Consider the following 13,798-nt stretch of genomic DNA (forward strand, 5'->3'; position numbering starts at 1 on the left):
TTAAAAAAAAAGTCAGTTGAAAAAGGAAACACATTACCTGGTCCTGCAGCTTCTGAAACATCAAGGGATGAGGTTCCTCTAGGATCTTCTCATTTAGGCGAGACTGTCCCTCCACATTAACTTGTGATGAGGCTTTACTGGACAAGAAGGTCATGTAGATGTCTTTTGCCTTTTCCTGCATCTACAAGAAAGCAAAGCAAAGACCTATTAATTATCTGCCAACATAGCTCTTTCTACAGCCCTTCCAGGCTTGTCAGCATCTCCTAACCACGTACATATGGCAGCCAGAGGGTACAGCCATGTGAAAGGAAAGAATGTATCTCCCCCTGCTTCTTCCCTCCGACTAAGACCTATATAATCTATATTTGTCACAGCAACTTGTTTTAACCCTTATTTTCTTTCTGAATGACAGCTAAAAAGTGGCTGTCATTTCCTGGCTTTCTTACTGAAGGTCCTTAATGAAATATGCAAAAAAGTACATATGAGAAAAGAAACAATGCTTCTAAAGAACATAATTCAGGGTTAAGATACTGCCCAAATGAAGCAACGAAACATCAGATACATGATATGATCATCGGTGAGTAGAAAACCCTACATCAATCAGAAACAATAATTCAACAAAAATGTATTAAGAGACTACTATGTACAGAGCAAGTGTGCTGCGCACTAAGGACACCAACATAAAATGACAAACGGATGCTCAGCTGCATCAACCCCAGATGTTCATTCCTTTCATGTGATATTCTTGATGGTTCAATATGTTACTGAGGCCAAGAGATGTTTGGCTCTTTTTTAGGTCAGTAGGTTACACAGTGAAAAATACAACTTACTTTTAAACATAAAACCAAAAGCCAGGAACAGTCCTGCTGAGGAGACTGTGAAGTCAAATGGGAATCCTCTTATGAAGGGCTTTCCCATTCAAAGATTAAACAAGGATATTCAAAAACGGAAGTTATGGAGGAATGATTTCGCACATAAAATACATTGTAAGCTTCAAAGTACAATATAAAAGCTATTATTATGACTAAAACTCAGAGTAACTGTTGTCATATAATGCGTGTAACAATGAATAAACTACATTGTAGTAAGTATACTTTGTTTAAAAAACAAAACTGTAGAACTCTGTTGACTAGATCAAAAACCTCAAAGCCCTTTGTCTCATCCCGTACAATTCTTGCCTGATTCTTTCCTCTCTATTGGCCAACTAAAGGGGGAAAATGTGGGGGCAGGGTTAGGGGAAAGAGCTGTGTAGTTATTTACAGAAATTCTTACAGAAAGAGTTGGAAGGGGCCTTAGAGTCAATCTAACTCGAAGCATTCTTTCATTCTACAGAGAAGAAAAAAACTATGCCACACTGTCTGAGAGAAAGGAAGAGTTTTGATTTTTTTTTTTATCATTGCCCTTGAACAAAATATGAATTTTCATGTCAAGTATAAAGTCAATGAGTTGTTTATCTGTGGTGAGATGCTATATGGGCTACAGAAGCTTGTAGGTAGCCAGTCTTATAGACTCCTGATTCTCAATGTATTTTTGTCATGCTGGTCCTAAAAAACCTCATTGTGCTCTTACAGTTACAAAGTTTTCATATTTTTCACCTTGGGGAAGCTGACAGGAAATTGCTACTACTCTCCTCGGATGACTGAAAATCCGGACTGCCTGGAAAAGAGTTTGAGATGTGGTTCTTGAAATTCCTCCACTGGGAGACCCACTCCAATTAAAGAGAAGAGATCCCAGAATGAGAACTTAAAGGGATCTTGGAAGTAATGGCCATCAGAGTTAAGAATGGGGGAGGGGGGCATAGGGAGGGTAAAGGAAAGATAGGAGGATTTCCTAAAGATCACATAAGTCGTAAATGGAAGAACTGGAATTTGAACTTCAATCCTGACTTCAGAGCCAATCCTCTTCTCAGTATATCATCATGTCTAATCATGTGCCTACTTATGCTTGAAAAAGTTTACCTTGAGCCTTCTGGCTCAAGAGGAGATCCTGAAAAATACCCTCTAGGAATACTCTAAAAAAATGTATCAGAAGGAACAATTATAAATAAAACCAAAGAGAAAAGACTATAAGACCCTCTATGCAGTCCAGGATTTAATAAGATTTCCAGAAATCTGTGAGGGTTCAGTAGGTAAAAGCACAGTGTACAAGCTACCCATACCTGCAGCAGGAAATAGGGCCAAATCAGCAGGGCTACAGTAATACCCAGGCAGCTACTGACCAAGATATAGCAGGTGATAGAGCATGACCAGTTACTAGTATCGGACATCTAGAGCCCATCAGAGCCACATCAGGACAAAAGGCTAACACAGGACCAGACCAGCAACCAGGAAGCCTATGCCCAAACCATTGTGAGAACTAGATTGTTTCTGGGCTGTTGAAAGAGCCTGGGCTAATATAGCACCTACCAGAGCAATCAATATCTTTTTGGGGCCAGTCATACTTTCTCAAGAACGAAACATAGAAGAGGTTGAGGTCAAAACCTAAGTCAATCCACCAGAAGCCCATGCCAAAACCATGGAACTCCTATAGAGAATGGAGTCTAGTGTTGGTCACAGTACCCAGGACCAAGCAAGACCTACTCACAGCAACCAAGATTATAGAAGGGAGCAGATCCTGGCCTGAGTTTACAATCCCAGCCCAAAAAATGAAGTTGGAGCTATGAGTAAACAGGAAAAAAATAGTCAACATGTTAAATACTATGGATTGAAGGTAGCCCAAAGTACAAACCCAGAAAAAAGAGAGTAACTCCACAATGAGTCCAAATAGAACCTCAAAGGAAAAAGGACTCTTAAGACAGGAAGAAATTAATCAAGAGACATAAAATTCAATGTTAAATGAAAAACGTAAAAGAATGGAAAAAAGAAGTAATAAATATAAACCTAAAAAACAGAGAAATATTAATTGCTCATGGGTAGGCTGTGCTAATATAATAATATTACTTAAATTAATTTACTTATTTGGTGTCATATCAATCATAACACCAAAGAATTACTTTAGACAGCCAGAAAAGATAACAACAAAAAAAGAAAACAACAAAAAGATCAAGAATCCCAAGGGATATGATGAAAAATATGAGAAAGAAGGGGGCATAACAAGTACCATTTCTCAAATTATACATCATCAAAACTATGTGGTACATTTAAAAATAGATGCCAATTACTGAAACATAACCTACAAAATCAAGCAAATATAATAGCATAGTGTTCAATAAATCCAAAGACCCCATCTCCTGCCATAAAGATTCACTATTTGACAAATACTACTGGGAAAATTAGAAAGCAATATGGCATAAATTAGGTATAAAACAACAACTCACATCATATACAAGCCCAAATGGATACAAGACTTAGATATAAAAAGTGATATCAAAAAATTAGATAAAAGGAAACACCTTTTGCAGCTATAAGTAGGGAGAAAGTTCATTAGCAAACAAAGGATAAAAAGGATCACAGAAGATAAAATGAACAATTCTAATCATATAAAATTAAAGTTTTTGAGGAAAGCTGATACACAAGTTTCTCTGATAAAAGTGTCATATCCAAGATGTATAAGAAACTGATGTAATATAAAAGAACAAACACCACTTTCCCATAGATTAAGGTCAAGGGATGTGAACAAGCAGTTTTCAGAGGAATAACTCCAAGCTATCAATAGCCAGTTTAAGAAAGTACTCAAAATCATGAATAATTTCAGAAATGAAAATAAAAGAAACTATAAGGTTCCACCTCATACTCATTAGACTAGCAAAGACAAAAAAAAGCAAAATGATGATTGTAGGATGGACTGTGGGAAAAGAGGCACATTAAATGTGCTGCTGGTGAAGCTGTGAACTGGTCCAGCATTTTGGAAAGCAACATAAAACTATGCCCCACCTCAAAAAAATACTCACTGTGCATACATTTGGACTCAGTAATACTACTAGGTCTATACTCCCAAAGGTATCAAAAAAAAAAGGAAAACGACCTCTATGTACAAAAAACATATATTTATGGAAGCTTTTTTTGTTGTCATAGCAAAGAATTGGAAAGTAAGGGGTGGTACTGCAATTGGAGAATGGCTGAACAACTTATGATAAAATAATGGAATGGAATACTATTGTGCTGTAAGAAATTATGAAAGAGATAGTTTCACAAAAACCTAGGAAGACTTGTATGAACTGATGCTGAGTGCAGTGAGTACAAAAGGAAAACTATACCCACTGTAACATTAACATTGTACGAATGTACAACAGTTTGAAAGATTTAAATACTCTGATTGACGCAAAGATCAAGCATGATTCCAGAGGACTAATGATGAAGAATGCTATCCTGAGGGAGAAGTAAGAATAGATTAAGAAGCAGAATGAGACGTATTTTTGGAAATGGCCAATATGGGAATTTGGTATACTTGACTATATTAATTTGTTACAAGGATTTTTTTTCTAGTGAGAGGAAAGTGGAAAAGAGAAAAAAATAAATGCTTGAAAATTGAAAAAATAATTTAAAAATTATGAAAGGGATAGTTTCAGAGAAATCTGAGACTTGTATGAATTAAAGAGCGAAGTGAGCAGAACCAAGAGAACAATAACATGGTAAAAAATGGTTTACTTTACAAAGTAAAATAAAGACAAATATTTAAAGACTTAAAAACTCCAATCAATGCAAAAGCCAGCCACAATTAAAGAGGACAGATGATGACAGAAGTAAGTGATGGGGAAGTGTAGGATGAGACATACATTTTCAGAGATGGCCAATGTGCAAACTTGTCTTGCTCAACAATATATATATATATATGTACACACACACACACACGCGCGCGCGCGCGCGTTTCTTATGAGAGTTCTGTTTTCTTTTATCAATGGGGTTGGGGGGCAGAAACAAGACAAGGTAGCAACAGGGTTGTCGAAAGAAAAAACCAGATCATTGGAGCATTTTTTTAAATCATAGAAGAGAAGCTAAGGAAGGTAAGTAGGAGAACATAGAGAAGCAGGACAGCTTTGAAAGATGCATGACTCCGTCATGTGCTTCAAGGAAAAAGTCTGGAACAACAGAGATTTGCAATTTAACACACAGCCCTCTTTTTGAAATGTCTCATCTTATTAAATGTTTATTAGGTTTAGAATTAAAAAACAAAAACATTTCTTAAAAAGAAAAAAAAATCACCTTACTAGAATTAAGGCAAAAAGAAGCTGTATTTTGGAAGAGATACCAATGAAATGATGTCTATTCTTAAAACAAATAAACAGGACATCTCAAATAAAATGATTCATTTGTGCTAGGAAAAAATAAGTACAGGCAATACCACATTATAAAAATCACTGCCCCCTAGACTTGAGAAGATGTGGGTATGCCACACGTTTAAAACCATGAGACCTTCAAGCCTTGCCCTAGTCAATAAAACCATAACCACCCTCACTCCCTCTACACACACACACACACACACACACACACACACACACACACACACACACACACACACTTCAAGATAAATTTCAAAATCATCTCCTATTTCCAGGGACCCTTCATACCCTCAATAAGAGCTGAATGTTGCCAAATACTGGAAGACTAGCAAAGTATAAGTAGAGCCATCTCTTGAGAATCCAAGTAAAATCACACTTTGGGCTCTGTTTATACTACCTCCTACCATACTCCTCCATCCCTGTTCAGGTGAGATCAGATTACAATAACCACCTACAAGAACTGTGAAACTGAAAAGAAATTACGACAATAAGGCAACCTGCCAAGGGCATGAGTGGAAGTAGGAAGGGGCAGTCCTTCTAGTTTAGCTTATAAATATGAAGGAATTTTGATAGCAGCAATGATCATTATGGTTTGCATGTGTGAGAGTCAGGTGATACATACATGCACATATTATACATGCACACAGCCATATGTACATTGAGTGCACATGTCTGTGTATATGCCAGTGCATTATGCATGGACATACATCTTGTGTGCACAATGCATGTATGTATGTAGAATATATTGTATGTCATATAAGTTTGTGCCATTCATACACATATATCTAATATATGCCTCAGGACCTCTTCCATGCCCAGTGCCATGCCAATATGGTGGTAGTCAGGCCAGAGTATAGGGACTAAACAGCCTGCCCACTTTCTGGACCCTAGTTATGGCTTTGCCTACAACCAATAACTTTTTTTTGCCATTTTCTGTGTTTTTTGTGCTGTATATTTTGGTCAGAATGGTTTCAGCAGCAGTTCTTATCTTGGTCAGGATAGGAAATGTGACTGAAAAAGGAAACACTCAAATAGTTAACCACAAACAAGTCATGGGAATACTCCATGTTCAAGCACAGAACAGCTCACAAAAAAGAAGAAGCACGTCTGGCTATTTTGGTGGGTTTTCCGGTGCTTTGTTAACCCTGTTGTAGCTCCTGTAGTGTGTGTGTGTGTGTGTGTGTGTGTGTGTGTGTGTGTGTGAGTGTGTGAGTGTGTGAGTGTGAGCGTGTGTGTGTGTGTGTGTGTGTGTGTGTGTGTGTGTGTGTGTGTAGAGGACTGGTGTCCCTGCAGCACACTATACCATCCTAGCCTGCCCAAGCTGGGATGGACCTCCATGATCACCATCAAATCCAACTCTTTCATTTTACAGACAAGGAAAGCGAGAGTCAGAAAACAGGACTAAGTTGCTCACAGTCATGCAGGCAGCAAATGGAGATAGGATGTGAACTTAGTAAATCATTCCATAACACCCCTTCCATTTCTAGATTTCTGGGATTCTAACATATATTGGTATATTTCCACAATGTCAGTTGGTAGTTAGTGAAAACTTACTCCTCTGGATGTCACATGAATTTCAGAATCTCAGAGCCACGAGACACCTCAGAAGCCATTGAGTCCAACATTTAAACTGACCAAATAAAAAACGCCTATCTGACCTATCTGACAAACGCCTGTGACAGAACACGAGATCATAGAATCATAGATTTAGATTTTAAAGGGACTTTAGAACTCATCTAGTCTAAGCCCTTCATTTTACAGATGAAGAAACTGAGGCCCAGAGAGTGTGACTTGCCCAAGGTCACCTGATGTTATAGCCAAGATTTGAGCCCAGACGCTCTGACTCCAAATCTTGTTGGCACCACACTGAACCTGCCACTTCCCATGCTAATAATACAGGCCATACTGAGCTAGCTCTACTAGGAAAAAAGAGTTAGTCAAAAAGGTCTTCATATTTAAGCCTTTCCTTTCCCCTCCAACCACCAGAAAAATGCAATTGAAAGCAACCTTGGCTCTGGGTTTAATAAATGTACCTTTATCCCCAGCACTGAATACAGTATCTGGCACATAGGGATGGAATAAATTGCTGACTGATTGATCTTTATGGCTGCTAGGAATGACAACATATTATAGACAACTAAGGTAAGTAAAGTATTTTCCTCACAACAAATCTATGAAATAGGTAAAAATATATTGCCATTTTGCAGATGAAAAAAGTGAGGCCGAGAGATGCGAAATGACTTCCCTACGGTAAGGTGTTAGAGGTCAGATACAAACACAGGTCTCTTGATGACAAGTCCAAGATCATTTCACTACATCCTTCTGCCTTTCAGAAGAGAAAGGCAGAAGAATTGAGGCAGCTAAGTGGTACAGTGGATAAAGTGCTGAGCCTGGAATCAAGAAGACCTAAGTTCAAATCCTGCCTCAGATACTTACTGGCTAGGTAACCTATGCAAGTCACTTAACCTTTGCCTGCCTCAGTTTTCCAACATGTAAAATGGGGATAAACAATAGCCCCTAATCTCACAGGGTTGTTGGGAGCATCATATGAAATACTTCTAGAGCGCATACTACAAAGTAGGTGTTTAATAAATGCTTTTTCCCCTTCCCTTCCTCCCATATTGACACTCTTTTTTAAACAGCTTAATGGATCTAGAGAGTTGTTTAGGGTACAAAGAAGTTAAATGACTTACTTAGGTTCATACAACTGATATAAATTGGAGGCAGCAGCAAAATAGGCTCATTATATATGGAGGGGCTCACTATTAGGTTGGCTTCAAACTGAGAAGTTTTTTGGCCACAGAAATTCTTAAAGATAAAGATAATTCTTAAAAGCATGGAGGGAATGTAATCCCCCAGGTGCAATATGCATGTCATCTTGATATCCCAGATGACTGACATATTAAGTTTCATTATTCATTCTCCAGAAATGGCTAAATTGGAATCCAACTAAGAGTTGAAAATTATGTTTATACGTGTCAACTTTGTAAAGAAAATTGCAATCATTTGGGATGAATATGCTTTGTCCATAAATTTGTAGTGTTTACTGCTGCTGTGAATGGATGGAACTGGAGTCAATGTGTTGCTCCCTATTCCCATGTTTAAAAATCCCCAAATCTTAGAGCTGGAAGAAAGCTCATAGATGTAGCCCTACATATTCAGCTGTGGATCAGGGAAAGATGGTGGAAGTAATTTGGAGGAGAAGGATTATTTGAACCTCACGTTTCTTGACTCCTACTCTATACTTCCTACCAGTAACAGGTCAAATGAATATAGCACCTTACAAAGGACCATCTTCATAACTATCCTATGAGGTAGTTAATGGGGAATAATGACTATATTTGTAATTTAATTGGTACCACGAATGCCTATAAGAGGAGATTCCCTCTACCAATTCAGGTTGGCACATTCTTTGTAACTGACAGCTTAAGAGAAGCATTAAAGGGTTGTGTGATTTGTCCAGGGTCTCCCAGGTAGAGTCAGAAGTAGTTAATGCAAGTGTTATCATCCCCATTTTGCAGATGAAGAAACTAAAGCATGGAGATGTTAAATAACTTGACCAAGGCCAAAGAGTTAGTAAATATCAGAGCCAGGACTCAAATCGAGGTCTTCTGACTCCAAATCCAGGACTCTTTGCCATCACTAAACGGTACCACCATCTTGAAAAGGAAATATTTCCCGCTGTTAGATCATTCTTATGCACTGCCTATATTGATGCTTAAAGAGATCATTTACTCATTCAATGTGGATTTATTAAACATCTATTTGCAAAGAATTGTGCTTCATACTTTTATGTGTTCCTTAAAAGTACTTCTGCCTCAAAAGTTAGCACAAGGTATATACTCATTTTATAAAATTAAACAGCTGTTTAATCTTTTAGTATGTGGTCTGGTAGCTGACAATAGACAAATAGTCTAACACCAAGTCCACGTTAATTTACCAACAAAGACATCAAATAATGGACAGATATAACACACATTTGCAAGACCTATACTGAAGCTAAGTCCTGATTAATACAAGTAAGGAATCCCTGAAGTGGACATAAATATTCAAATTTGCACTATTCAAAGTTATAATTGTGTAAAATATGGTCACAGTTTCTAACTCAATGGAAATCTGCAGGGCAAATTCAATTAACGCAACCACTTCAGGGCAATTCATTATTTGTCCCAATCAGGGATCTAGTTCCATTGGTAATAGTTTGTATCAGTACTAAACTGAATACTCATTGCTATTTCTATTAGAAAAGTCTTGGAATTTTCTTCTTTGCTTCTGCCTATCCCTCATCCCCTCACTCACCCAACTTTGCAGTCAAAATATTGGAAGGTGGAGAGGGTCTGGGGTGTTTTGTGTTTCTATATATTTTAGTATAAACCACACACATTCAGCTACATTCAAGGAATGGATTAAAAAAAAAGTCTGGGGACTTCCTCCATGGTTCATTAAGAGATAAAAAGCTGCTTTGTTAAATATATCCTTTACGCTAACTCATGGGGAAGAAGCACTTTTAAACAACATCTAAAAATATAAAGTAATCTCAAAAATAGTTAAGCTGTGTTAGAAGGCTGAACACACAATGCAAGCACTGACAATTCATTTCATTTCACTACTTTAGTTATGAGTGCAAAGAACTCTCCTTCAAATGGTTGTAACTGAAATGTTTAAATGAAAGAGATCTACAGATTAATCTTTAAAGCTGATATGTGATGGGGTGGGGGATATGTAAATGTAGATATGTAAATACAGAGAAATATAGAAATACATTCATTTAGAAAGATGGGGAATATAAACAAAATAAGAGAGACAGCACAATACCGTAAGAATCAGACCTAGAATCCGAAAACATGGTCCCAGCTTGGCTATCAATGAGCTGTGTGAATATGAGAAAAATCACTGAAATCTCTCTCTATGCCTCAGTTCACATCCTCACAATGGGGATTTGTTAAATATATCTGACATAAATAAACATACATACACAGGAGTGAGGTGTATATATATATACTCATATGCAGATGTGTGTGAATATATATTTACACATATATACATATGTGTACATATACATATATATGTACACATATACACACACATACACATACCTGGGAGGGAGGTGTATCCACATATACTATATACATACATACACACACACACACACACAGATATGTATGCCTCTCTCCCAGGTTTGTTGTAAGGAAAGGAGATAGAGTTGGGAAAAAGACCCAGGATTTCATTAATAGAGGGAATTTCCTGGTAAAGAAATTCTATCCACTAATGCAGGTCAGCACCTTCTCTGCAATTTAGAGTCTTAGAGAGCTCCCTGGAACTCTGAGAAGTTAAGCGACATATCTATACAGCTAGTATATGTCAGAGGCTGACCTTGAACCCAAGTCTCATGTCATTTTAAGATGCATTCCCTATTTACAATTATTGAAAAGTATTTTCCAGTCTTGTAAAGAGCCACCCACACTGTGTGGCAGCAGAAAGAATACTTGATTGAGAGTCAGACAATTTACATTCTACTCTAATTTTACTATGGGGACAGACAGGTGGGGCTATGAAGTCAGGAAGATCTGAATTCAAATCCAGCCTGAGACATTTACTAGCTATATGACCCTAGACAAGTCAATTAATCTAGTTTAACTCAGTTTCCCTATCTGTAGAATGAGCTGGAGAAGGAAATGGTAAACCACTCCAGTATCTTTGCCAAGAAAACTCCACATGGGGTCATGAAGAGTCAGACACCCCTGAAAGCAACTGAACAACTAGCTCTGTCATAAACTAACTCTTTTACCTTAGATAATCCCTTCTAGGCCCCAGTCTCCTTATCTTTTAACAGAAAGAACAAAGCTTCCCCTATCTGCTTTCCAGTGATGCTACAAAGATTAAATAAGATAAAGGACTTGAAAATTCTTTAAAGATCTGTAGACTTATAGAAAATTCTTTAAAGATCTAGAAAAAGTCAAGGTATCAATATTATTTATGTAAAGTAAAGCAGCTCTGATGGTGTAACAAAAATAGTGTTTGCCTTAGCATCAAAGGACCTGTGTTCAAACCCCAGCTTTATCACTTACTAGCTAACTGACCTTCCCTCTTCCCGGTCTCAATTTCCTCATCTATAGAACAAAAGAACTGGATTAGATGGGCTCTAAAAATGATGCTCCTGTGAAAGCATTTCATTGATTCAGGTGAGCTACCTTGTACCAGCTGTGATAACAAAATGTAAATGCATAATGAAAAGCCTCTACACTCCCTTTTTAAGTATGCAAATAAGTATCCACTCAGCACTTAAATCTAAAGTAACACAATTTTTCCCCTAAAATACCTTTCACCTGAAATTTTCAATAAAGTGATAACTTCTAGTGAAACAAAGCAGGAGAATTCATAATTATCTTTGTTAATGGTAAAAAAAATAAACAAATAAAGAGGAAACCCTGTTGTCTTGTGTCCACTCAAGAAATTAATAACATTGGCTCAGATTTCTCTCCCTTCTGGGAATTCTAAATGGATTTCTTTGCCTAATTCTATGCGTATGAAGTGAAAGAACAGACTCTGGTTCCCCCTGCTTCCTCCCCTCCCACCTCCCTAGCGAAGAAGAGACAAAGAAAAGAGTTTGTTGACAGCTGTGGATTCAGAGAAGTCAAGCGTCCTGACACCAATGTGTCCGTTTGTCTCTCCCAGCTAACCAGTGCCATCTTTCCCAATATGGCCCACTGTCTGTGGTTCTTTTCCTCCTCAAGACTGGCCTGAGTGGACTCTGTTCAGACGACAACATTTATTTCCTGAAAGCCTTTGAGAGAATCACAGTACTCTTTTTTTTTTTTAAATATAAAGTTAGTTTTAAAGTCTTCTGTGTACTTTTATTTTTAATTCATGGAATAAAACAAGCATTTCCATAACATAGTAAAAAAAAAAGATACGCATGAACTTTTAACAAAAAAATAAAAATCTTGGATCTCATTTTATTTTCTCAGGCATCTTTTGTAATTGTCAGTAATACTTTTGTGTTTTGTAGATTATCATCCACTAAAATAACTGTGGTGCAAGTGAGGAGGCCCCTGACTGTGGGGTGGAAGGATCTGGGCTTTGTTCTCAGCTGCGACTTAGTACCTGGGAGACTCTGAGCTAGCTACTGACTTCCCTTCTCTAAATCTCTCACATCTTCTAGGGCTGGCATTCTACACATGAGTCTGACATTTCCAGGATTATCATTCAGGCCCCCTGGTTTGGCCCAGCTTCTTTCCTTTTTGTGCAAACTCTTGGATGATCCAAATGCCAGGAAAATGTAGCCCCATCCCAACCCTCTGCTCCCTCCACACTCCTGGGAGTCAGGCAGGGAAAAGGAAACACCTTCTGCTGGAGGGCTAGTCACTCAACCAATGACTACAGTTTAGCAGTTCACTGACTGGTTTCACAAGGGAAAGAAATGAAGAATTATGAAGGTCATGTGAAGGAAGCCTAACTTAACTTGTACCAGACCTTCTTAATTCTGGTATTAGCTCAGTGGTGCAGTAGATAAAGTGCTGGGACTAGAGTCAGGAAGACTCATCTTCTTGAGTTCAACTCTGGCCCCAGACACTTACTAGCTGTGTGACCCTGGGCAAGTCACTTAACCCTATCTGCCTCAGTTTCTTCATCTGTAAAATGAGCTAGAGAATGAAATGGCAAACCATTCCAGTATCTTTGCCAAGAAAACCCCAAACGGGGTCACAAAGAGTTGGACATGACTGAACAATAACAAAAGTACTAATAATAGTAAGTATAATAATAATAGTAACATGTAGATAGCAACTTAAAGTCTACTAAGTCCTTTGCAAACATAAGGGTATTTGACCACTTACATTTGAAAGCAAAAAGCAGACTGTGGGATGACCTTCCTGTCCCACAAATGCCACCTGAAAGTCCTGGCAGCTGAAATAGCATCAAATTAAAATACAGGAGCAGGAACTTCTAAGAACTTAGTTCTCTTAGTTCTTTTAAATTCCCAATCCTGTCTATTTATATACTTAGAAGGGCCAGAAACTTCCCAAGAGACAAGCAGAAAACAAAGAAAAATCATTTTTCTCCCTTTGAGGGACTCTAGGAAAGGGTCCTAGGGTAGCAGGCAGGATGAGTAACTTTTCTAAAGAAAGAATCCTAACAAAATACTGATCTATTCAGGACTGGGTTGAGCCTTTTGCCCCCTTGAAATTGTGTCTGGATGTTGGAAATGGAAAGGAGAATTGAGACAATTATCTCAACAATCTACTTTTTAAGAGACCAATGGGACAAAGACTTTCAGTTTTCAGATTTGTCTGAAATAACTGAGGCCAAAGTTAGTTGCTCTTTGTGTTTTGTTTTGGTTTGCAAGTTTTTTCTTTTTGGCCTGATAATTGCCTTCATTTGCCAGTGCAGAGGAAAAAAATCATGGAAAATTTCCAGAGCAGTATTAAGTGTGACAGTCATAATTTTACAATTCACATGAGCCCAATTCTGCCCGAGTAGAAATGTGCAGAATCACAGAATCTCAGAGGCTGCAAAATCCAACCATGACTGAACAAGGATGTTCTCTAGATTCTAGAAAACTGAGAAAAACACTATGGGCTA

The 13,798-nt window shown here is 37.8% G+C and overlaps 1 protein-coding gene across 2 annotated transcripts in view; it reads right to left on the minus strand.

The window, feature by feature from the left end:
- The window catches only part of RGS10 (regulator of G protein signaling 10), a 68,008-nt gene that overhangs the window by 26,085 nt on the left and 28,125 nt on the right, over nucleotides 1-13,798 (minus strand). For both annotated transcript variants that reach the window (XM_072623997.1, XM_072623988.1), the window contains exon 4: nucleotides 38-181. In XM_072623997.1, coding sequence (XP_072480098.1) covers nucleotides 38-181 — 144 coding nt within the window. The remainder of the gene's footprint in view (nucleotides 1-37; nucleotides 182-13,798) is intronic.

Source organism: Notamacropus eugenii, chromosome 1, assembly GCF_028372415.1.
Source record: "Notamacropus eugenii isolate mMacEug1 chromosome 1, mMacEug1.pri_v2, whole genome shotgun sequence".
NCBI lineage: Eukaryota > Metazoa > Chordata > Mammalia > Diprotodontia > Macropodidae > Notamacropus > Notamacropus eugenii.